General features: G+C 54.7%; 5 protein-coding genes and 1 non-coding gene across 6 annotated transcripts; 2 read left to right on the forward strand and 4 right to left on the reverse strand.

Moving 5' to 3' along the window:
* Positions 1–23: 23 nt before the first annotated feature.
* UMAG_02050 (uncharacterized protein) lies at positions 24–11,255 on the reverse strand (the record flags this gene model as incomplete). The annotated part of the gene is made up of 1 exon (XM_011390131.1): positions 24–11,255. The coding sequence occupies one exon, from the start codon at positions 11,253–11,255 to the stop codon at positions 24–26; it is 11,232 nt and encodes a 3,743-aa protein (XP_011388433.1).
* Positions 11,256–12,618: 1,363 nt separating this feature from the next.
* On the reverse strand, positions 12,619–12,712 carry UMAG_16037. Its single transcript has 2 exons — positions 12,676–12,712; positions 12,619–12,653 (listed from the first exon to the last, which is right to left on the reverse strand). It is a non-coding gene; the product is annotated as a tRNA-Gln (tRNA).
* A 274-nt stretch (positions 12,713–12,986) lies between these two features.
* UMAG_12179 (uncharacterized protein) lies at positions 12,987–13,477 on the forward strand (the record flags this gene model as incomplete). The annotated part of the gene is made up of 3 exons (XM_011390607.1): positions 12,987–13,088; positions 13,179–13,296; positions 13,431–13,477. The coding sequence occupies 3 exons, from the start codon at positions 12,987–12,989 to the stop codon at positions 13,475–13,477; spliced, it is 267 nt and encodes an 88-aa protein (XP_011388909.1).
* A 585-nt stretch (positions 13,478–14,062) lies between these two features.
* Positions 14,063–15,769, forward strand: UMAG_11458 (uncharacterized protein; the record flags this gene model as incomplete). The annotated part of the gene is made up of 1 exon (XM_011390559.1): positions 14,063–15,769. One exon carries the CDS (start codon positions 14,063–14,065, stop codon positions 15,767–15,769), a length of 1,707 nt encoding a protein of 568 aa, XP_011388861.1.
* A 247-nt stretch (positions 15,770–16,016) lies between these two features.
* On the reverse strand, positions 16,017–18,257 carry UMAG_02052 (uncharacterized protein; the record flags this gene model as incomplete). The annotated part of the gene is made up of 1 exon (XM_011390132.1): positions 16,017–18,257. One exon carries the CDS (start codon positions 18,255–18,257, stop codon positions 16,017–16,019), a length of 2,241 nt encoding a protein of 746 aa, XP_011388434.1.
* Positions 18,258–20,736: 2,479 nt separating this feature from the next.
* On the reverse strand, positions 20,737–24,981 carry UMAG_02053 (uncharacterized protein; the record flags this gene model as incomplete). The annotated part of the gene is made up of 1 exon (XM_011390133.1): positions 20,737–24,981. One exon carries the CDS (start codon positions 24,979–24,981, stop codon positions 20,737–20,739), a length of 4,245 nt encoding a protein of 1,414 aa, XP_011388435.1.
* Between the last annotated feature and the right edge of the window lie 616 nt (positions 24,982–25,597).

Consider the following 25,597-nt stretch of genomic DNA (forward strand, 5'->3'; position numbering starts at 1 on the left):
GGGGGGGGGGGGGGAATGTGGATTCACGATTCTGAATTATCTACACGAGCCTGATCATCGTCGGCTGATGCAGTGGAGCGCGTTCCGAATGATGGTCTAGGTCCACCTCGCAGCCGCACCAACGATCTTGCAGGCGACATGACTGTGGCGTTGACGTCCGCATCGCCTGGTGGCGGCTGATCGTTCAATGGACTAGATGCGTGGCCGTGATCGCCCGTGCTGTGACTGTTTCTCCTCATCTCACTTGAAACACTAGCAGCACCGCCGTGCGTCGACGAGCTAGCTCTTGGCCTGAACGACTTGGGGATGAGTTTGTTCAGCTTGAAGCTCGAAACCGAGCGAGAATGAGACGATGCGCTGCCCCGACGCGTTGGCAGGTGCAGAAACGGCGACGACGATGCCGAGTTGGTAGATCCCAGCGTTGTCGCATCGCCGCGTTCCGTCGAGGGCGAATCATTGCTATGTTGCGAACGACCAATTGTGGGAAAGCGACGTCCAAACTCGCGATCCGTCGAGACTTCGCGCTTCGGCGTAAGTTGTGGGCTCACCATCTCGTCCACCTCGCCGGTCGAGTTTCGCGATGCATCCGAGCTGATCGAGACGTCATCGTTGTTGATGGCGTTACTTCGACCCCACGCATCCCGAATCTGACCTGCCAGCGTCTGGCTTGTGCTGTTGCGGCTTCGACTGTGCGTGTGCTGTTCGTCTTCGCTCCGATCGGTAGCTCCGCCCCTTTCATAGTCACCCACGCTTACATCGTCCTCCTCTTCAGCATCGTCGCCTACGTTGCCTACGTCTTCATTGTCGTCGTAGTCGTGGCCGTGATCGTCATAATCACGTCCATCACGGCGGTCGCCATACCGTTCGTCGCCACGAAAGCTAAATGTGTCTGTCGGCGATTCAGCCAAATGACTACTGCCATCAAACGAAGATCGGTTCGCAGGCGTCGGCGGCTGGACCGAGATATCGAGCGGAGCCAACGACTCTCTGGCACGCGAAGCTTGCCGTATGGCGCGAATGCTCTCGATCGCATTGCGTTTGCGATTCGGTCGATGCGTGATAATATCCCGTAACAGCGTCGACTTTTGGTTCCATGCCGCTTTGAAGACGTCCTTTTTAAAATTCTCGGCCAGATCCACGTAGCCAAACGTGCTGTTGTGGTACTCGAAGTTGGGTGTGCGGAAGACAAGGTCGTAGAGATCCGTAATCGACTTTTTCTTTTCACCCTTGTACGAGAGACAAAAGATGGTTTCCGATATCTTGACATACACAAAAGTGCGGTAAGCAGAAGCTCGCGATCGCATTTCGGCGGCGTTGCGTTGCGCGATGGCAAATTGATCACCCGGGCGCAGGCTTTCACTCGCGTTGTCCTTGTCCTTGCCACTGCTAGGCGTACCAGGCCGAGACTTGGTCGAGCTTTTTGCCGTCGCAGAGTTCAAAGCCATAGCTCTGGACGAAGCACGGTCTATGACGCCCTCGCTGCTGTCCTCTCTGGACTCTTCCGACGACGGACGCCTGACAGAAAGTAGGTCGCTGGTGGATGCACTATGAGAAGGCGCGTGTGAGCTGGCCAAATTCTGCGTGCTCGCACTCGGACTGGGCATTTGCGACGTGTCCACCGAGCCAGTACTGGGTGCAGCCTGCTTGCGACTGCCGAGCAAACGAGCAAATGGTGACTTTTTCTTTGCCTTGACCGTGCTAGAACCATTCGCATCGTTCTCGAGACGCTTCTGCTCCTCTTCCTGTCGGTCACGCTCTCGCTTGGTGCCGAAAATGTAGTCCATGATCTTTCGACCAACAAGCAGCTCGATCTGGATTTTGACGGGATGCAGATTGAACTCGAACATGTCAACAATCGAAATTCCACCCACTGGTGGCAACACACTCCACATGGCGTCCAGGAATCGACCCTCTTTGGCCATGGGATGATCCTGAGCTCGCGTGTGCTTGGTGATGATCTCGGCAAAAAGCGCATTGGGATGCACATTGAGTGCCTGCAAGTCTTGGATCGACAGCGTATTGGCTGCTGAATTGTCGGCCTTATTGAGCCATGAGAAGCTGATGCCTCGCAGAGCCAGTTTGGCGACCAACTGTCCTGCCTCATCGCCAATCATGTTCCACGCCACCTCTTGGGCCTGTGCCATGAAGCGCACTGCCGACTTCTTCTCGCGATCAGCGCCTCCCTTGCTGTCCTGCGAGGTCGTGATTGCGTCCATGATTAGGTTGAGTTCCTCCACCAGCTCTACCGTTTCGCCAAGCAATGTGACAAAATCCGCCCTACCGCGCTCGTTGAGTCGATGCGACACTGCCTGATACTGTTCCGCCAGAGACCGAGCGTCACGAATCCTGAATTGGAGTGCCGTGACGATGTCAGCCAGGCCAGAGACATCGGTAAAGTCGTAGCTGAACATCATCTCTTCAAGCCTCTTGGCATGGTCGCGATGCGCTGGGTCTCGATATAGGATCAGGTCCGTCACCACATTGTACAACGCCGCAAAGTGCTCGCCGTTGGCCGATACAGAGAAGCGTGGGCAATCGAGCAAGATAAAGTCCATGTGGTGATGCAGATGATCCTGCACTGGCTTACCATCCCGTCGGAATGTGGAAACCGACCGCGATGAATCCGACAGACGCAGCTTATTGAATTTGTCGTAGTACAAGGTGGCATTTGTATGCGGCACGATTCTTTCAAAGTCGCGCGCGTGACCGTGCATATCGACCAAAGCCTCGAGAGGAAGAGAAACGAATCCTTGCCTTTTCACCTGACTCTGAGCTCGAGCATTGGGGTGGTAACACTGCAGGTTGTCAAGCACAAAGCAATTCCGACGCAGTACAATGGCGTTGACAGAATCCTCGGCGCAACTCTCGTCTTGGACCGTAAAGTTGTGAAGCCGCGTGCGAAGGGCTGTCACGATGACCGTGGAATTGTCATCTATGTCGCTCTTTAACACCACCTGCGGCTTGAGAAGGAGGCAGACATTGCTCTTGGCCACCTTGAAATCGTCAGAGATGCCGTCTGTAGGCTGCATATCGCCGTCATCGCTGGCACTGTCATTCTCCTCGTGCCGACTGCCCATACCAGATTTGCTGTGTCCGTTTTTGCCGGTCATGTGGTTGATCGTATCCTCGAGCATCTCGTGCAGAATGTCCGAGCCATTGGCCTCTTCTGAGCTGGGGCTTCCCTGCTGCGGTAAGCGGTCGGTGTGGCTGGCGTGTTTCTGCCGACTGTTGGTCGAGCTCCGGTCGCCTTTGTCTTTCTTTTTGAGCAAATCTCTGATGTACTTCACCGCAGTTGCTGTCATGTGATGGGCGTACCCTCGTCGCAATCGCGAGTTGTAGTAATATTTGAGTAAAAGCGTACGGGTGACGTTGCTGAAGAAAAGCGTAGGATTGTGGGCGACATAGCGATTGTCGAACGTACCCAAGTCGTGATATAGCGATGCGAGGTCAACAGCGTTGAGCGAAAAGTTGCGATCGGTCGACGTAGACGACTTGGGCGCAGGGTGACCTTCTGCTTTGGCACGCTCAACGCGTTCTTGGTTCTCCTGAAGCCGGCCAAGATGAGCGATGAACCCGCTCAGGGTCCGCTCGCGACTGTGGAGGTCGTTCAATTGATCGTGATGGTCGTCAGAATGCTCCAAAGTGGCTTCCGGTTCATAACTCCTGTTGTCGCTCGCGTTCAGGATGTGATCAATATCACGACGGATGGTGTGCAGCCTCTCCTGTGCAAGCTTACGCTGAACACTATATGGTTTATCGTTGTGGCCCACCATACAGACGTGAGTATCTTCGTTGCCAAACTTGCTCCGCTCTAGTCTGCTAATCAGATCCTCGATGTCGCTTCCCGAGCCGCTGTTATCCTTGCCCCCCCTAGCGCGATCCTTTTCGTGGGCTTGACGTTCTCGCTGCGAGTCGACCTTTCGATAGTAGTTGAAATGAGGGCATACCATAGCAGGATACATGCGAATTTTCGGCGAAGGATCCTTGATAGCCTCGGCCTCAAGCTCGATAAAGTCGTTCATGTCGATCCAAACCAGGTCTTCGTCTGAAATTTCCATGTCTGCTGCAAAGAGGTCGTCAAGCATGTTTTCTCCAATCTCCTGGTCCTCTGTGGTGCCGACAACGCCCGTATTTTCGCGCATCCGAGCTGCAATAGTCTTCAGATCAATCGCATCGCACTTGACCTCCGCCTCATAGAAGGGCTTGTGGAAGACAACGCGGGGCGCACCCAGCTCGGGTCGATCTTTGACCGTCTCTTGTTGACGTTGATGCATGTCGAGCGTGAACGAATCTATGCGAGCCTTGATTCCGACATGCGTCCGTAAACCTCTGGCCCAGTCCACCTTGTTGAACTGCCTGTACTGATGGGCGATGAATAGCGGGGCAAGGTCGATCCTATACTTGATCGTGCCCAAGAATCGACCAAACTTGGGTGATGGAGGAGGGCTTTCTGGGAACAGCTTGCCCGTACGAATTGGTAGACTCATGGCACCGTTGAAGAGCCGCATCCAAACCCAGAAATGTTGCCAGGCTAGCGGCGAAAAGTAGAAGTTGTTGAGCGCCTCGCGATGCTCATTGTTCGCGCTGCAAGCATAGCCGGAGATGCCGGTTTTAGGCGAGAAGACAGAGATGGCAAAATGGAGATGGTGCGATCTCCATCCACGGAATGAGTCGCGTCGCTCGCTCTCCGGAATCGAATCAAAGTACTCTCGCGTCTTGGGAACTACTTTCCAATGGTCGACACGGACAAAGTTGCGGCATTCGCGATAGAAAGGTTCGCCGCGACAACTAGGACGACGAGGGCATGTTTCCTCATCGCAAGTGCGTTCCCCATGCAGGCCAGCGCCCCAACGCACACCGTTAGTCAGTTTGATGACAATTTTGCGGAAAGTCGGGTCCCTCATGTATCGATACATGCTAGAGGTGAAGGAAGCATCCGCCGACTTCCGATCGTACGAGTCGTGGTAGCTCCCCTCACCGTCGACATCTCGTGATTGGTGCCAACGACCTTGCTGGGGGTCGCTTCCGCCCAAAATACCGGTAGCTGCATGGTCGACATAGTCGTACAGGTCTGGAATAGCGAGTACGTACTCGTGACTGATGATCTGGAAAATCTCCTTCTCTGGATTATCGTAACCGATGCGAATCTCGACGCCACCCTTCCAAGACTTGACCCAGCCCGCACCGTTGCCTTCGATAGTGTACGGATTGCGGCTACCCTTGAGGTGCACGTTGAAACCGCCTTCGTCCTCGAACTTCATGTTGACGTGCCCATGAAGGATGAGAGGCAACTTGTCCCAGAAACCGAGTTTGGGTGAAGGGTCGTGCGGAGGAGGCGTGATGCTATCGATGACGCGCATCACGTCTTGGATGGTGGGTTGAATTGACTGGCCCCAGACCAATCGAGTAGGGTATGGTGTATGCAGCTTCACGGTGGGTGTACCATAAATCTTGACCGACATGGCCACTTTTGGGACAATGATGCCGTACTCGACTGCGTCCAGACGTCCTGTCGCTGCTGGCACGATGACCACCGGCACGTGTCGGATGGATTCGGGTCCTCCCAGCTGCTCCGCAAGCACGATATCGCCTTCGAAGCACCATGCCTTGCGGGCATCGCTCTCAGGACGATGCGTTGGCGGAATGTGCAGCAAGGGCATCGGATAATCGCGCAGAACGACACGCCACTCTTCCAACTCCCACTTGATGTGCAAGGGCACGATAAGCGAGTAGGGAGTCTCTTTCGGGACGCCAGCACCCAAATCATGGATGAAATCGCGAAGCTGACCGACGGGCACATGCGCTTGACCTATCTGCAGTGCGACTCGATGCATAGTCGAGCGGAACAGAGGAACCGCCTTGCCTACGGGTAGTACCTTGATTGGAAGGTCATCGAGGCTTTTAGACGCCGAGAAGCGACCATAGATACTCTTCAACACTGTCTCTTGACGTCTTGATTGCTCTGACTGCGCATTGATGTACCGGCGTACCCAGCTGGATGAGTTGAAGGCGTCCAGCGCGATCCTCGCCTGTTCATAGCTGACGTGCGCCTGCTTGGATCTGGTTGAGCGAGCATCATGTGAGGTAAAAGATGAGTACCCATCATCCAGCAAGCCGCTTCGAATTGAGGAGTTGGAGGATTCCAGGCTAGCGTCATCTGAGCTGGAGCGGAAAAAGGTCGAGCTGTCGGGCATCTTGAAGGCAGCAATAGCTTCCGCTTTGGCAGCAAAAGCGGTTTCTCTCTCCTCTCGAGCCATGTTCTCCGCTAGACCCGCGCGCCATATCAGATTGAGTTTGGTCTCAAACGGATCATCCTCTGCCTCCAAAGTCAAAACACGCAGCTGGAAGTTAATATTGGGAAGCAGCTTTGGATCCTCCGGCTCGGGCGTGATGATGGAATCGTCCTTGTCATTGAGGAACTGGTAGAGAAGCTGTTTTGTAGCTTTGATCGCTACGGTGGTATTGTCGATGATTGGGAAGACGACATATCCAAATGGAATGCGGATGAGAGCTGCATCTCCGCTGACGGTAATTTTAGGCGTCTCGTCAGGCAGCTTTGGAGGCAATGTGAATCGCCAGTCGCGAAGACGCACTGCTTCTTCCCAAACATTGCCATGGATACGCTTGGGACTTTCTACCGCACCCATGACGGTCTCGATGGACACTGATAATCCGTCTCGTGCGTTTTGGCGCACTTCCAGCCTACGAATTCGCATAAAGATGCGCGTCGATCGGGGCAGGGTAATGAACGTGTGTACCTCTTTGATATCGATTCGACAGGAGACACTCGGCTTGAGATGTGTTTGATTCGATGCAGCTTGCTCTTGCGATGTCGTTGCCGAAGCTGATTCGGGGTTGGAAGCAGGACGCAGATGACGCTTAGCTCGAGCGGCTAGGTGCTTGAAGGTGGCAAACGCCAGGAGGAAGCAGTACGTGTGGAGAATGTCAATGTTAAAAGCGATACGATTGGTGTCCTCGGTGGTGATGAAAACCTCGTCTTCGCTTGAGCCAGTAAGCCCGGCCTTGTTCTTGGTTTGAGGAGGCCTCACCACGGTTTTGAAGGCGGCATATGGCATGAAACAGACGAAATTGCTGCGGTCCTGCTGCAAGACACTAGGACGTTGCTGCCTGCTCGAGTGGACCCGTGGGCCACCTTTTCCGAAAGCCCACACGCCGTCGGCAAGCAAAGAAGTGGCTGGACGACCCGAAGTCGCTTTCTGGTTTGGTTCTTTTGGGCATACCTCTTCTTGATGTGCTTTTGCCCTAGCGAAGCTCGGTGACGCGGTGCCATCAATGTGCTGTTGAGTGGCAAGTGCTGCATCGAGGATCGGGAAGATACCTGCTTCATGCAAGACAACACGCGCCAAAGCGACACGTTTATGCCTGTTTGTGAGTGAAAGGGCCTGCAGGTGCAAATCCTCGGAAAGTTCCAAAGCGGTGCGTGAGCCCCAGTTTGCTCTTTGAGGCACGGCATTGGTCTTGGTATCAGCCACGCCTGCATACTCTAGAACGATGCGCTGGGCCTCAAAGCCGACTCCGCGAGCCACTTGGTCCTTGATTCTGCGATCTGGACCGCCGAGATGGGCAACTGTACGGCCAATGGACAGGTAAACAGCTAAGCCTGCAGGCAGACGCTCCACCAGTGGCTTTGGTGCGGTATCTGTCTTTGCAGTAGCGCTTGCAGATGCGGAATCGTCCGCTTTGTTCCGCTCGGTGGGATTCTGCACCGTTTTCCTGGCTTCCAAAATGGCAGCAGCAATATCGGCATAGGCGTCAAGCGCACGCATTTGCCAAGCTTCAATGTCAATGTCCTCGATGTTAGCTCTAAACTCGGCCACAGTGTCTGGCGCAGACAAGGTGGTAACTTCGCTGCATAGAGAAGAAGCTTCTGGCTTTGCGTTGCCCGGAATCCGACCAGAGCCGAGCACCTCAAAGCTGTGCAATGCAAGAAGATGGTGCTGTGAGGATTCGAACACTGGCTTGTCCTGGGATGTCGGTGTATCTGACGATCCTGACATGGCCTTCGGGTCGGCGCTCAGGGAAAGGAAGGACTCGACCGCATCGACATGCATCGACACTTCGAATTGATATCGAAGGCTAAAGCGGGATTCGGCTGCCAAAGACGATCTTTGACTGTAACCGGGAGTCCTAATTTTGCCGGTCTTTGCCATCGTATCGCGAATTGAAGAACGACGCCCTGTCATGGACGGTCGCTTTTCGCTTGTCTCGGCATGCTGCTGCATTTCCTTCATGCGCTGTATTGTCTCATTTATCGTGAGACCCGTCTCGTTGTAGCGTTCAGTTGGATAGCTTGATGGATGTGCCGACGTTGCTCCAGCTTCGACACGCGTTGATCCCGTTGTTGGGTTGTTGGAGCGGTCTGCGCCATTTCTTTGCTGGGCTTGGAGATTTCGAGCCGATTGAGACCGCTCAATGCCGCTAATTGGCCATTTGAGGCTGTCGCTTGCGAGCGCCTTGTAAGCAGCTCGCTTTTCGGCTGCGGGTCGCTTGACGTACTCGTCTGCATACTCGCCGAAGAAGACGAAATCGGCATTCGGCACGGCGAGGGTGAGCTTTCTGGAGCACTGATGTTCCGAGCGCCGATCAATGCCGCTTGGGCTTGCGTCCAATAAGAGCGAGATGCGCTCAATATGAACACCTGCGGCGATCCTAGGAACGCGTCGAAGCTGCTCAAGATCTGTTTTGGGGCGCGGGGGCTTGTCGATACCGATTCGTACACGCTTTACTTGCCTTCTGCGGCTGAACTCGGCGGCGATAGGGATGAGCGCGGTCAAATCATTCAGGGAGACGTCGCTTTCAACAGCACCGATGACGGCCTCGATTGCTACGACGTGTTCGTTCGGGTCGTTCTGGAAAAGCAGGCGGGCCACCTCGGGGCAAGCGGCGAAGAGACCGAACGGTGTCCAGGAAGACCTTGCTACAATGGAGAGGTCGCCAACAGAGAGCAATTGAGAACCGCAGCCTCGGCCGTGCGGACCGCAACGAACGTCAAAGCTGGCAAGATTGAAGTCTGTCAAGAAGGTGCGTCGGTGCTCGACCGCGTGGGCACCGTGCGGCAAGTTTTTGCGATGCTTTCGAAGTGGCGATGCCGCTGAATCACCCTGTGATCTGTTTCGGTTGCGTCTGTTTGCTGTCGATTTCGTAGGGAGGCCGCATGTGCCGAGCCATCGACGGTGGAGGTCGTCTCTTGGATCGCTATCTCTGAGCTCGAGATTCAAGCCTGTGACAGAGACACCAAGCTCCCTTGAGGGCAGTGAATCATGTGTCGGAGTAAACACGTCCGAACAGTCAGAAACAGAGGCGAGAAGGGCGTTCGAAGAGGACGTGATGCGGAGCGACGGAAGAGAAAGCGCCACGGAGGAGACCATGCGCAAAGCTGTAGCGGAAGCAGAAGGACGATGCTGCACAAGGTGCTTGGAGAGTTTCGAACGCTGGTTGTTGGCAATGCCGTTTTGGGTAGGCGCCCATCCGGATCTGCGCGCTTGGCGCTCCTCGATGATGCAAATGACGCGATGAGCTGCGTCCAAGCCGAGGGCGATGTTGCCGAGCGCGAGTCTGGCTGCCAAGGTGCGGTCTCCACCGAGGGTCAAGTTGGATCCTACGAGTAAGCTCGCGGTCAGCTCGGTGATTCCTGAGACGGACGCGATTCTGGCGGCAGCTGGGATAGTTTGAAGCTGTTGCGGCGATACGCCTTGGTCGAAGTGCTGTCGAGTCCAGCCGGAATCGGCGTGGAAGTCCGATTCGACCAAGGGCTCCAGCGCCCAGTCTGCCCAGCGATCAGCAAAGCCTCGCAAGGAGTTGGAAGGCATCCTGGACAAGCGAGAGGCACGACTGCTTGGCGCACGTTTTGGGCGGGAGAGATGGGAAGGCCAGTCGAGGCTGTCGTCGGAGGCGGCCGCTGTTGCATCGAGTTCGGTATCGGACTGGCCAGGCGATATTGAGCGTCGATCTGAGCGGTCTCTGGGGGGCAAGGGTGACGACGGTTTCGGACAAAATGGCTCATTCTCTCGGTGTGACTGTGAATCCAACGAGGCTTGGGACTTCTTTTCGGGCTTAAAGGTGGCTTGAAAAAGGTCGATGCTTTCGATGCGCAAGTGGGTTGCCACGGTGCTGGGAGACATGCCGGCAACAAGATAGCTGGCAACATCCCTGGCCCCTGAGCCCATCTTGGTAGGCATTATACGCATCAAATCGAAGAAGCTGCTCCAAGTGGGCGTTCTAAAGTAGGACAAAGCACGCTGCGCATCGTCAGCATGGTGCGGTGCGCTGGCTGAGCTTGAGCGAGAAGGAAGAGAATCGGAAGACATGGAAAAAGTAAGGCCGGCACGACCGATGCGGACGACCGCTTCTGCTTCCTGGACGTAGACTTCGATGCGATCCACTTCGATGGAGATGAGGGAGGTGAGGGCGGGCAGACTGGAAGTGAGAATGAAGATGGCTGCTCGAAAGGCACGTAGTACCAAGCCTTTTATGGTGGGCACAAAGGAACAACGAAACCAGGATGCTAGGCGTAGGACGGAATGAATCGACATGAGACCGGCTTGGTGGCAGGTAATGTAAAACGTAGATCCGGGTGCTTGGGCGGAGGCATGGGCAGAGGAGAGGTGGTCCGCGGTGAGCGGGTGAGAAGGGGCAGGTTGGAACGCGCTTGACAATGAGCGCTTGGGATCGAGGGAAGGTGACGTTGGCGGGCTGCTCATGAGTTGTTGAAGCCTGAGTTCTTGCTGCTGCTCAGGTGAGATATGGTCGCTGGGTTGACGGTCATGATTGTCGGTGGAGGAGGTGTTTTGGGGTGAACTGGTGCTTTGTTGTACATGGTGGCGAGATCGAGGAAGACGGATGCCAACGCCCTGAACGTGCACGGTGACGATGGAGCCGCTCGTGCGCGGTACAGCCTTGGGACACTGATCTGCTTTGCGAAGAAAGTAGGGGAGGTGAAACGAGGCGTAGACCCTGTGGATTTTGATTTCGAGCTGGTGTTCGTTCCTAGAGAAGGCAGCGGAATCATTATGGAAGCCCTTGGAGCGGTACTCGATACCGCGAATGCCTCGGATACCAGCTCTCTTGATGCGAAGTTTGCCGCGAAATAGGATGCGGGGAAGACGAGGTAAGATCGAGCGGAAGAAGATGGCGGTGACGAAGAGCCCGAGCAGCAAGGCCCACATCCAAGTCCATGCTCTCGAGGACAAGTGTGGAGGAGCAGCGGTGCTCGAGATCTGCCGAGTCGACGACATGCTGTGCGTTACACTGCGCAAGGTTGCGTGCGAGCAGCGTGCGAGAGTTGAGAGAGCTAAGCTGCGGGTGAAACGCTGGAGGTTGTCTAGGCATTCGCGTCGTTCGCCATGGTGAAAGGTGGTTTTACTATGTCAATCACGAATGTGGGTAGAGATAGCCGATGCGAATAAGAATGCGCGTTGGCGACGTCGACGATCAGAGATGGAAGTTCACGTTTCCAGCCCTTGCGACTTGTATGGCTATACGAGGAGGCTTATGTGTGTATGTGTGTGTGGCGGAGGAAGAGGGTGGAGAGTAAGAAAACAAGATACTCGTACGAGGGCCCAAGCGTCAACCAATCTGTCATCAAAGAACGTGTATCGAGATGAAAGGAATCTCACAAACCACGATTCACGAATCAGCAGCATTCACTGATTCACAGATTCGTGATTCACGGATTCAGATTGCGAATAGCCGCATTTAACTAATATAACCAACCCTACTTGCGTGTTTGAAAGCCAACCAAATTTATGATTCATCATGATTCATGATTCGTGATTCGTGATTCGTGATTCGTGATTGCTTACGGCGTCCACTTTTGGGGTGTCACACAGTCACGAGTGCTCACCCAATTGTGAATAGGTCCGTTGGTCATTGGTGCTTTGAGCGGAGCAACAGCACATCCCCGCTCACAGCAGCCCATTGCAACCCCCTTCAACAGAATTCTCGGTGAACTAAGCGTATCGATGGTTCGGCTGTGTTGATATGGAAGCCACTCGTGACTAAGATGTTTCGAGGTGTTGATCTTAACTTCGTACAAGCACAAAGCTCCGCCGGAATCAAGATTTTTTGATTTTTTTTTGAATTTCTGCTCGAGGCATGGCATGCGCAACCCGAAGCAGGGTCCACGTCCACAGTGATCACAGTCATCCACGGACATCACGCATCTGATTATGATGACACGAATGTGGAGTACAGGCTCACGCACACTAACGCTCAAGATTCCTTTGCGCCGTTCGCTACTTAAAAAACAAAATGTCAGCCAGTCATCGTGCATCTTGTAGTCACGAACAACTATTTAGTCCACGAACGTACTGTATTCATGATTAGTACTTGGTGCTTTGACATTCGTGATTATTAAAAACAAAAAAAAACACACACACACAAAACTCACGACTTGTGAGTCTGGCTTGTGCACGGTGGAATTAACTTACGAAGCCTTTGCTTTGGCAAAATGCTTTGGCATTTGACTCTCGAGTCTGTGAGTCATGAGTCTGCTGCAGCAACCTCATATCAAAAGGAACACCAAGCTACTTTTTCCTCCCACCACCACTATCACAAGCGTTTCCCTTGTTGCTCGACAAACAGTGGATGTGCCAAAAGTGATCATGCTGGGATTCGAACCCAGGTTGCCAGAACTCCTTGGATGCTTGCCATGCTTCAAAATCTGGAATGCTAACCACTACATTACACGATCTCTTGTGGCCGCCGCTCGCTCGCGACGATATGAACCGATCGTACGCACAGGTCAAAGCGACGGTACTCTATGCAAGCACGAGCATCGACACGAGTCCTTCTGGATGATTTCATCCGTCAAGTCAGATGAGAGAAGCCGATGAGATAATGCCGTCGGTCAAGGTGGTCTGCTTCAGCTTCAGCTTTAGTTTTTGTTTTTGTTTGATTTTGGTTTCTTTTTTTCATCTCTCACACCATCTTCAAACTTGGTCAACTTGCTGTAGCGCTACAACAGCATGGCAGACGTTACACCAGAACGGAGGAATGAAGAAATCCATCGCCAGCTTCACACCTTGCAGGTTCTCGAGGCGGAACTCAGGTCGCTGAAACCAGGCGCGGTAAGTGAGCGTGATACCCTCTACCAACGCTAGCTGCATCATGGTGCGGTGCGCTGATGTCTTGCCCCGCGCGTCGGTCTGTCATGACAGAAAGTATACAATGCCATCTCGACGCCGCTCGACAAAGCACGTGTGATACCACATGCCCACAACCAGATGGCCTTGTTCCCAAATTTAGATTCCAAGACGGCGCTCAAGGATGTAGAACGTAAGTCAAGTTCTTGATTTCGAAAAGGATCCACATCGCAGACGTTGACAAGTTGATCGACCTGCCATCTGTGCTCGCTGTGAATGGACCGTATATCTTGAACATTGGACATTGGCGACCGGTTACTATTACAGGGCAAAAAAAGGTGCTTCTGGCGAACCTCGCCCAACTCGAACCGTAGTTAAGCCAGCAGAGAACGATGAATGCTCAGCTCGAGACCAAGCTGCTTCTATTCGATGCCACCCGTCTGTAACTGTCGGGTGGCCCGAAAGCGCATCGTGTGATGGTCTGGTCAGCTTGGTCTATCGTCAACGCCGTTTGGTGATCCATGCGCCAAGTATCAACCATGAGGCCTGAATCATGAATCTTACATCGCGATCCGTAACTCGCGTGACTCAAGAATTGTGATTGTGAATGTCTTCGAACTTTCCGGTCTCAGCGGTCGAAAAGTGGGAAAAGTGGAGCTTGGAGCTCCAGTCACGAGTTTGTGCGCCACTTGCAGCTGACTCGCGAAACGCACCGAAATCGCGAATCGTGAATGGAGGATCGGAGGATGTTGCTCTCTGCTCTCTATTCGCGATTATTATATTCACGTTTCCAGACAAGTCGTGAGTGACACCTTTCAGGCGCAACACACCTGGTGCACAGCCCGGAACCACTTTGGCAGACCATTATTCGTGATTCTTTCTGTCAGCACCATTCACTTCCTTTGAGCGAGCGCACCACCACACCACTCAAGCCAAAGCGCAACATCCGCTAGGCCACCATGTATCGGCAACTCCCTAACATTGGATTACGCAGCTGTTCGGCTCGTCCGACACAACTCGGATCGTCGCGCGCGATTGGCACCGCGATCCGCTCGAACCGTGTGATGCCAATCGGCATCTCCGTTTGCGCTCGCTACGCCAGTCGCGCTTTGCACATCCATTCGCCGCTCAACCTCGGTTCTTCGGGCGTGACGAGCGCAGAAGCTGCCGCTAGATCCGCACCAGCCTCGTCATCCTCCGCTTCGGCCTCTGCGACCGCCGCGTCGAACAGCTACTCTGATGGCGGTCCAGCTACGCCAGGCGTCACCACAGACGTAAAGTCTCGATCCGTCTACATCACCTGGGCCAGCGGTATTACCAGCAAGTTCCACAACATCTGGCTACGAGATCACTGTCGATGCCCGCAGTGCTACCACTCGACCACCAAACAGCGTCTGCTCAACACGTTCGAGATCCCACCCGATGCTCAGCCGATTTCTGCCGAAGCTACCACGGAAGGTTTGGTGGTCCAGTGGGCGCTATTGCCGTCCGAGCACGCTGCTACTACCTCTTCGTCGTCTTTGTCGGATTCTGCAGATCCAAATGCTGCCGGTTCGGGCGCAGTGGGACATCATACTTCGCTGTATCCATGGCGTTGGCTGATGCGCAACTCGTACTCGCCCGTGCTCTCGGATCCTATCACCGCTTCCAGTGACGATTCTGGCGTCAAGCGCATTGAAAAAGTTCTGTGGGGAAAGGGGATTGGATCCGCACCACCGACGGTCAAGTTCGACGAAGTCATGCAATCCGAACAAGGCGTGCTCAAGTGGGTCACCAAGATCGCGCAGTACGGCTTCGCGTTCGTCACTGGCGTGCCACCGACTCCGACCGACACGGAAGCGCTCATTCGTCGAATTGCCTTCATCCGCGAAACGCACTACGGCGGCTTTTGGGACTTCACCTCGGACCTGGCGCACGGTGATACAGCCTATACCGACCTCGCACTGCAAGCACACACCGATACCACCTACTTTACCGACCCCGCTGGTCTGCAGATGTTCCACCTGCTGAGCCACACTGCCAGCAAGTCGAGTGGCTCTTCCACCACCACCACCAACAGCAACAGCAGCAGCAGCGGCGGCGGCGCGAGTGCGGGTAGTAGCGCCTCCGCCTCGTCGTCGACGTCTTCCAGCTCATCCACACGCGGTCCAAGCGGCGGTGAATCGCTGCTCGTCGATGGGTTCCTTGCAGCAGCTGTGCTGAAAGACGTGCATCCAGACGCGTACGAGACGCTCTCGCGCGTGCGCATCCGCACGCACTCTGCCGGAGATGAAAACACCATGATCCGTCCTCTGTTCGAGGGCGGATATCCGATCCTGCAACACGACGATGCGACCGGCGAACTGGTTCTGGTGCGCTACAACAACGATGACCGTTCCGTACTGCGCATTGACGCCGACGATGTCGAGCGCTTCTACGACGCGCTCCGCAAGTGGAACCAGATCCTCACCAATCCAGAAGGTGAGTACTGGGTCCAGCTCAAACCCGGATCCGCACTCATCTTCGACAACCACCGTGTTCTCCATGGCCGATCCGCCTTCGTCGGTAACCGAAGACTCTGTGGCGCCTACATCAACCACGACGATTACCGAAGCTCCCTCGCCGTCCTCCGCTCACAATTCGCTGAAAATCATGCCCCCAGAGGCGTCTGGGACGACGGCCTCTAATATCCTCGCTCCCTCCCTCCCCTGCATCTCCTCACACAACCCACATTCCTTCGTCTTGAACCATGTATGCCAACCCCAACCGACTACTATACAAAGCATCTAATCCATCCCACGCACAAACGTGAAAAAAGACAGACTGTGTGAGCAATAGATACTGTACAACCTGTACAACCCAGAGACAAACGATAGATACAAGAAAGACAGCAGACAAAGGTGTGCAATCCACACCAACACCGTGTGCAGCCGACTAGAAGCAGGCGGAGACCTGTGGCATGGCTTCGACCGAAACGCCCTGCGAGGATTGTCGCGTCAATGCCGAGAGCTCGTGACGGAGCTTGCGGTTAGTGTTGTGCAGCCTTTGCATTTCAATGAGCCACGATCCACTGTGAAAGCCCGTGAGCTCGGAAAACACCGTATTGGCCGCATCGTTGGCCGTCATCACAGGCACAGACGTACCGTTAGCCTGCGTCGCCGATCCAGTGAGCGAGCCGCTCCCCGTCTGCTGCTCTTGACGGTGCAGTTGTTGCGATGACGTGTACTGCGCCTCCCTACGCCCAAATTCCTTGCGCTTGGTAGGAACGCTTGAAGATGGCGAAGGACTATTTTGTGCGCAATCAGTTGCGCTCACAGCCCCGGGTCTCTGCTGAACGTGAACAAACGACACCGAATTCGATCGACCGTTGGACGTCCACGGGTAGACAGTCAGCTTGACCGGAGCGTTCTGGCCCGAAGCGCTACTTTCGTAGTGATCCTGCACAGAGATGCATCGACCACTGCGCAGAGCGTCCAAGAGGTCCGACGAACTTGTGACCATCGGCAAGTCGCGAACGTGGCGGCCGAGCAGGTTGATATCCTCTATGCCCAAGATCTTCTGAATGGGACCCGTGGAGCCCAGAAAGATGCCGTTGTGAGAAATCTTGAGCCAGGCCGATAGCTCGGTGGTCAAGAGGTCCTGACGTACGTCGGTCCACGGCAGCATGGGAACAGGGTGAGGACGGCCGGAGCAAACGACGACTTTGCGATGCTTGGGAGGATCCACCGACACACGACCGGTGGTCTCGATCAGGCTAAAGGTACCGTTCTTGCATGACATGCGCATGATGAGGTCAACGCGACGATGAGCCTTGACAGCGGTCGAGTTGTATGCGTCAGGGTCTTGCTCATCGCCCGATGGCAAGGTAATGGCTTCCTTGAGTTCGCGCGAAAAGGGACCAATGTCGGCAGGGTGGCAAAAGTCGACAAGAGGTCGGCCAATGATTTCTTCGGGGTGGAAACCCAGAATACGTTTAACTGAGGGCGAAATGTAGAGGACAGTGCCCTTGAGCGAGAGCACAAAGACAAGATCATGCGAGTGCGCAATGACAGCATCCATCCAGGAATCCGCATCATCAATAGAGGCAGGCATGTTAGCGTCTTGGAAAGCCAATTCATCGACACCGCTGATGGAGCCGCGGTGAGGTCGACGATGATTGGGCGTAAGCGGCGTTTTGGGCACTTCGGGCGAAGAGTCTAGGTGTGGCAACGAAGGATCCGGAGCCGAGTTCAGACGTCGACGGTTCTTGATGGGAGAGGGCGGTGGGTGCTCCGACCCCATGCTTGTTGCATATATACTTGGCGGAGACCTGGCCATGAGGCTGAGACGGCGTCGTTGCTGGATGGTGAGACCGTTGTTGTGAGTGCGAGCAGCGATATGCGCGGATGCATCGGGTCGGCCAATGGCATCAGCGCTGAGAACCGAGCGACTGAGGCTAGAGGCAAGCGAACGTGGGCCCGAGTGGCCCGCATTCAGAATGTTGCTGTCCTTGACGAGATCGGCGAGATGAGCAGCATGACCCGAGGCAATGTTGGTGTGGTAACCAGTGAGGGTAGTGTTAGGGAGTAGAGGCGAAGGCTGCGAAACAAAGCTAGCGGGACTAAGCTGGGGAGTGGCACCAACATTCTTGGCTGCAGCATCGATAATTTCCATCATGTCGTTGACGCGCATGGAGCTATCAGGAATGGCTCCGAAAGGGTGAAATACATCGCCCCGCAAGCTTCCAGCATCGGATGGAGTTTGGATACTTGCATGTGACAAACTCGGAAGCATTGAATCGGACAGCATCGCGTACGTGCTATCGAAATGCTCGGCGGATGAAGGGATGTTGGCAGCGAAGTTCAAAGGAGGGGGCCAAGCATTGCTCGACTTTGTAAAGAAATCGGTATGGTACTGGCTCGAAACGCTGGGCGATACACCAAGAAGCCCCGAGGGTGAGCAGGTGTAGTTGGAAGCATCAGAGCCGCTAAGCGATCGTGAGACTGTGTCAGGCCAGGCAGCAGCAAAAGCTCCGGGATCCATTGTGTCGTCACCATTGTTGTTATTGGTAACGCTGCAAGTGTTGGTGTTATCGGCAGGGGTGTTGAAAAGCGAGTTCATCATCTTGTCGGTGTCGACAAGATCCAGAGGATTGATGTCAGACCAGTTTGAGTGCATGGCAGGAACGGACGGCATTTATTGATCTTGCAAGCGAGGATGACGATATGGTGTCTTGGTGTTCGAGGCGATACGGCAATGCCAAGAGTGAGCAAAAGGAGCTGGCTGAATTGGTGCGTTGCAGAATGGTGCAATAAAAAAGACGCAATCAGGAGGCAAAAGGAGCCAGGTGAAAGCGAAATCTGCCTGAAAGGAGGCGGCTTGTCCAGTCGAGATAATGTCTAAAAAGAAGCGTAGTGAGCTGAGCGCGGATTAGAAGTAGTAAAGGCGGATGAAGGTTGTCCTCTATTTCTAAAAGACCGCTAGTTGGCGCTGTGTTGATGACGTATCGAGGCAAGCTATGACTTTACGATCATCAGAACCAGGTGTGCGGATGAGCAATGATGACACTGGGGTGTACGCAACGTACAACGGCAAAGTTGTCGAGAAGGGTCGACGCTGTCAATGGACGTAGAAAGGGTCTGAATAGAGACCACTGAATTGGCGTGAAAAGGTCTGAATGGAGACCAGATGTGTGTGCGAGATGAGTTGATGGTGGGGAAGACGGAAGGAGAGCCAAGTCGAGTGTGGTGTTGATAATCGCGAATATCTCGGAGGCCAGTCACGGGTGCTGTCGAGATACTGTGACTGTAGGCAGCAGACGGCAGACGGCAGACGGCAGTCGCGGTTGTCACAGCGCGAAGAGCAAAGGGTGTGCGTGCGCCCAACCTTGCCACCGTGAACGGGTTTTTGTTGAATGCGCATGTTCAGGTGAGCCAAGACACCGCAGCTGCTTTGCCAAAGCGAGCAAAACGGCTACAAGCCGGGGAAAGCTCCGGACGGCAGTCTACCTGTCACGTCGGAGAACGGAAGCAGACTCATGATTTGGCGACTGCAAGATTTCGAGGCACAATGGTGCAGACAGGGTCCGAGGGTCTGAAGGGTCGGAAGGGTCTGAGGGGTCTGAGGGGTCTGAGGGGTCTGAGGGGTCTGGGGGGTCTGAGCGTTTGGCGCGAGTGGCAAATTGGAAAATTTTCGATGCATTCACAATTCACGATTGTTTCAATCATATCACAATCACGAATTTCACGAATCACAGAACGTTGCTGCGGCTAGACCGTGCGCGTTTGCGTGTTGGGGTTCCAGAAGTCTAGGCAACGTACTGTAAGAGTGTCCATGGTAAAATCACGGATATGAACCAATTATGAATCAAGAATCGATTTCAGGCGCGGTCGCAGAGCCAAGCACAGACAATCACGAGATCATGGGTGACTGAAAAATAGAAGCAATCACGGCAAAGCGCGCGCGCGCGCCACACTCACAACTCTCACACTCGACCGTTTACCTACGTGCTATCACGACTTGCGCCGTGCCAGTCAAAGAAGCCGGAATGTGAGCGTGGGTAACGAGCCGCTCGCTTGCTACACGTTTTGGCCTTAGAACTGTCGCCTCTGAAGCGATACGCGCTTGGCGACGTGCGAGTAGGCGCGAGATGTAAACTTTAGCCCTCGAAACTGCTCGTGGCTTGGGTTCCAAAATATTTTGACTGAGTGAAATAAAGTATCCACAAATCCATCACCGAATAGTGAATACGCACGACTCAGACTCTCGTGACTATCTCACTCACACATGACTACTCAATTGCCGTTGTGAGTCCATCAACAGCGAGAGTCGTGAGTTAAGCCATCCTTGTTTCTCAACTTGGCGTGGATGCGCAGCTTGAGGAGGAGACATTCAAGCGTTCCGCTGTCGTATACGTCACCTTGGCATGCCGTCGCCTTTCTGACATCAGAACTGAGCTTTTACCGCACCCTACGATGCAGGGTTCAGATGATCCGAGTCGTGAGTTGCTCACTGCAAGACACTCACGAATCCTATGCGGCTGGTTGTGTAGCAACTCTTTCGGTGCAGCGGTTTGCATCAAGTCGTGAGCCTGTTCAGACTGGCCATACGTGCGTCTTCTCCGACACGTTTGGGTGTGAGAGATGTGCAAAGTTTCAGCACTCACAGATTCAAATTCACGACTATGCTTTACAGTCACGAGTGTATGTCAAGACTCGGTGCACGGTGCAGAGTGACGCATCTCGGCCGTTACCTCAAGAGGTTGTAAACGTTGGAAAATTGTGCATATAACGTTAGAAGGCATGGCGTGAAGTGATGATTTGTGGTGACTCGGGTTCTATATGGACAATCTTCGAACGCACTGTATTTGCGACACAATCCGCGGTTGAGCCGACGCTGGCTGAGCTTCCGTCGGGTACTCACCACACATGAACACTGTTTTTCGCCACTCCACTCGTGCTATCATTCAGTGGCGTCAGCGGCCAACCTGATTAGCCGATCACAGCTTGGTCAATGACAGCCGCAACAAAGGCCTGTCAGCTGCTCAAAGAACACCTTCGTTCTCACTATAACAAGCTCGTCATGAGGCAACTGTTATGAGGTTAATGTAGGTAGCGCACAACACATATCGAATTGTCCTCGTGTGTGGAAAAAGGCGACAAGGGCCAACCTGGAATCACACTTTCCTACGCTTGCTAGTGGGCACCCTCGCCACGCCCTCGTCCTCGCCCTCGTCCTCGTCCAGTTTCAGTGAACTAGCTTCGGAAGCAGGCATCTCGACGTCCAGCTCGGAAGGTGCGTCACTACCAGGCGCGACAATGCTCACGTGTTCCTCCTCCTCCTCCTCGTTCACCACCTGCTCTTCCTCACTTCCATCGGTACGGTCGCGCTTCTGACTCGTTCTCTCACGCGTGGGCAGCACACGATCGCCCCGAGCAGGCAACCCATCGTCGTCCTCTGACAGCTCACCACCGCTGTCCGACACTTCCGGCGACTTGCGGCTCGGTACCACCTTTGCCGGCGCAAACAGCGTGCTTTTGGCCGCGATTTTGAGCAATCTCTTTTCGTACGACCGGTGAGCATCCCATGCCTTGGCAGTCGGCGCGATTTGCACGTTGGCAGCGCGATACGCTCGATCCATCGCGCTCTTGATCTTCACTGCGTCCGTAGGGCTCGCAGTGAGCAGCAGGTTCGCCATGCCTTTGTAAAGCGCAGGCATCCGCTGGCGTACCTTTTTGTTGCCCTGGCGTTCGGCTGCGGCCGCTTTTTGCGCAATGTGCTCGCTTGCACGGCTGTGCAGCGAAATCAGGCAGCGTGCGTCGATCTTGCGCAGCGCGGTGAACCCTGCTCCACGCACCACAAGCGCATTTGCAAGCTGTCGAGATAACGAGATGAAACGCGCTTCAGCAGCAGAGTCGCCTGAGTCGAGGTACAGCTCAAACGCTTCCCGCAGTGAATCCCAGATGCAACTCTCGACGATCACGGCTCGGTTGTAGCCACCAAAAATGGCCTCTTCCTTGAGCACCTCCACCAATGCCTTGCAGCACGAATCGTAGATCGCTCCCAGCCGTCCAAACTGGATCAGCACCACCGTCGAATACTTGGCATCGATCACACCGACGCGAATGGCAGATGCAAAGGTGCTGATCAACGAGCAGAATGTGTGCTCCGCTTCGAGTTGTGCTTGATTGGGGCGCTCCAATCCTGCTGCAGCAGCCGATCCGTTCGGCGCCGCTCCTTTCGATGATGGTTTTTTCGATTTCTTGCTCTTGCTTGCGCCTCGACTACGCGAAGCCTTGGGTGTCGCCTCGGCATCCTCTTCGTTATCTTCGGTCTCATCTTCTTGCTCGCCATCGTCTCCATCGCTGTCTTCTTCCTCGTCAGAATCGCCTTGTGTCGCATTGTTTAGCACGCCGGACTTTTCGATGTAGCGCTCAATCTCGGCTTCAATAAACTGAGTGCAGTGCTGCTGCACTTCAGCATTGCATGTGAGAGCCAACAGAGATGGAAGAAGGGGACCAGAACGATGCTGTGCGACGTCTTCTTCTGCGGCTGCCATGGGCGAATCGTCGCCTGTCTTCACCGCAGCTGCAGGTGCTTGCTTAGGAATGGCGGCGTAGAGCATGTGGATCGTCGCCAGCTTTTCAAACGCAACGCGTTGAACGCCCACGCATGCTTGCGACTGGGTGCTAGCAACAAATTCCTCAAACAAGCTGAGCGCCGTCGTGCGCTTAGCCAGCAACGCTTCTGCCAATGCCGCTTGCGTTCCGGCTTCGGGCATGATCACCTGTCGCGTCTTCCACATGATATGAAGTGCCAGCACCGCCATGGCGTCACGGACCAAGCCATCTTCCTCGTTATAAGCCAAGCGACCGCGTCCAGCAATACCAAGCACGATCTCCCAGCCACTAGTGGCCTGGCCATTTTCATCGTCCTCGAGTGCATCGCTGGTGTTGATCACCTGACTCACCAAATGTAGGCGGAGCATGTTAGCGGCTAGCAAGTGAACTTCGTCCTCACTGAAACCGGCCGTCTCAACATCGCGGTCACTGACGGTCTCTCGAAGCGAAGAGACCAGCCCCTCTTCCAGCGCTGACAGCTTCGTACTGTTGATTGCGGACTGGGATGTTGTGGCAACCATCTTCTGCAAAGTCTGTACGCCATGCTTGAGAACGAGCGGCTCGACGTGACGCTGAATCTGGTTGGACACGTCGTCCCAGAGCGCCTCAAAGGCGGCTGTCTCTTGAAGTTCGGTGTACATCTCGAGATCCATGACTTGTGGAAGCAGCAAAAGATCGGCAATTCGTGGCGCATCGGTGCGATACTTGGCAAGAAGCTTAGGCAGAGCCACGATCATAGCGCGTGTGACCTCCTCCTTCGTATTGTCCTCGTCATCGTCGATAAGCTCAGCGCTGGCGTACGTCTTTCGGAGGATAGCCACCAGCGCTTCCACCAATACGGCTTCCTCTTCCGGTTCAAGGCGGTATACGGCGGGAGCGGCGTTTTCGGTAGCGACACTGCCTTTGCTGCGACCCGCTGCGGATTTGCTCGAGTGGTCGAGCAAAAGCAGATCGATGAGCGGCTTCCAGTGCTGCAAGTCGTCGACTGCATCCCATAAGGCCTCGACTGCCATGCCGACGCGACCGTCCTTGGCGCCGTCGATCACGACGCTAAGCTCGTCAGATCCGTTGCGCTCGGCAGTGCTTGTAGAGGTGGCAGACTCTTGAGCGTCAAGACGATGACCATACTTGACAAGAAGCTCGGCGAGACACTTGAAGCGAAGCTTGGCCTGCTCCTGCTGCTGCTCTTCAGCATGCTTCCCCTTCTTCTTGGACGCCACCGAAAGACTCCCAAGCTCGCTGGCGCCTTGGCTGACCATCTCGTCGAGAATGTTGGCGAGGAAGCTGGCGACAGCGTTGCGGATGCGAGGCTCGACGTCAAAAATATGTGTTGCCAGCAAGTCGCGCTGCTCATCTTCGAGGAGGTCGTGTTTGTCGATCGTGACCAGCACGTTGATGGTCGCAATACGGACGCCCAACTCGACGTCGCTCGTGGCCATCTGCACAAGGCGACCCTTGAAGAGCTCGGTAAACGTGCGGATAGGGTTGACAAAGTTGTCGCGGGTATAGAGGCCAGTCATGGCATGCACAGCAGCCATGCGTACATTTGCATCGACATCGGACAGCACCCAGCCAATGTAACGAAAGTAGGAGCTCTGTAGGTATTGAGTAGGACTTTTCTTCATCCATGAGCCGAGCGTTTCGACGCATTCGGAGCGGATGCCAGCATCAAAATCGCGGAAACGGTGGACAAAGACCGAGTTGATGACTTCGTTGATGTATTCTTCGAGACGCGCCTTGAGCTTTCGCGATTCGAGCACTTTGCTTTCGAGATCCTTGAGTCGACTTTTGTCAGTGCGTGCCTTTTTCTTCTCAGCATCGCGCTGCTTTGTGGCGGTGGAGAGGTCCTTGGTGGCTTGTGTACTGACTTCATTGAGCGCTGAGACGGTCCAGAGAGCAACGACGGTAGCCGTGTGACGGAAAGAACGCAGCGAAGAGGAAGACATGGCCGAGACCCATGCCTGGAAGGGCTCCATGAAGCCGTCGGCAGTCAGGACCTCGGCTTCGTAGGCGCTCATTACCAAGCGGTGGAGGAACTCGTTGAGCGATTTTCGGAACGACTTGAAGGATTTGCTCCTGGAGACAATTGGATAGGAAGGAATGGGTTGCTTCTTGAAAGCTTCCTGGAGCTCCTCAAGGGTGTCGACTACGTTGTCAATGTCGATGACCTGGTTTTCGTCCACGCTTCCATTGCAACCGCAGGCACGAATGACAAAGTTGACGAGCTGCGCCAAAGCGCGTCCCTCGTGATCTGAAAAGGAGACGACCCAGTCCTCGGCGGTGGATTGTAGCGCCGAATTGGGATCCTTGACGGCATTGAAGATGTCGTTGTCTTCGTTGATGGGGAGTTCGTCTCTGCTGGCAGCTGTACGGGATTTTGCGCCAGAAGGCGTCGCTGTGGCGGTTCCGGCCCTTGGTCGAGAGGAACCGGAACGCTTGGCGGTGGTGGTGGCGGAGCGCGGCGTTTTCGTGGCGAGGTTCCTGCTGGCGCCTGCTGCCTTCCTAGCGCGCGGTGTCGCGGTTGGTTTTTTGGCCTTGGAAGTGCTAGCGACCGAGCCTCGGGGCGCTTTCTTCTTTTGACGGGAGCCAAAGTCGCCGTCGTTGTCGTCATCCTCGTCTGGCATCTCCTCGTCTGACTCTGATTCATCCTCGCTGGAGTCACCGCCCTCGCCTTCTGAGGAAAGCTCGGTCAACGATCCGTCAGAGTCATCTACGTGGTTGAATGCGGTGGCAGAGGGTGTGGAGTCGACAGCACGGCTGCCACCTGACGAGTTGGCATTTCGTGATGTGGTGCGCGCCATGGTAGCAGATGATCGAATGCCACCCGGATGTCAGGTGTGGAATGGGCCGGGAGCGGAGCCGTCCTGGGGGAGACGCGTGTGCGCAAAGCTCTCAAGGGAAACAAATAGGGTTCTGGGGATGGAGTGCCGGTCGTTGCGGTGTGCCGAGGGCAGGGTATTGGGCAATACGCCTTGTCGATGTTCGTCGTTGGATCAAAACGTGGGGGTCAACGAGACAAGGTCAACGAGACAAGGTCAACGAGACAAGGTCAACGAGACAAGATTGATGATGATGAGCACGAGGATGATGATCGATCGCCTGACGGATTCGTCGAGCTGAGCAATCAAGCTGAGCCTGGCGCTGAGATGCGCGTGAGCTGTGCTGAATCGTGAATGTCTGTCTCTCTTACACGCGAGAGCGCAGATTCGTGATTGTGATTGATTCACGACTCACGAGTCGTGACTGTGACTTTAAGAGAGGACGCGCCAAAATTCTTCGAACTTGAAAGTCGTGAGTTGCTCATGCAGACACTCAGTTGGTGAAAGTGCCATTTCTAAGCTCTCTTCGCGTCGCGCTCGCGTCTCAGCCATTTTCTTCGTCCAACACTCACGACTCACTCACGACTCGAGACACATC

This window comes from Mycosarcoma maydis, chromosome 5 (assembly GCF_000328475.2).
Source record: "Mycosarcoma maydis chromosome 5, whole genome shotgun sequence".
NCBI classification, from domain to species: Eukaryota; Fungi; Basidiomycota; class Ustilaginomycetes; order Ustilaginales; genus Mycosarcoma; species Mycosarcoma maydis.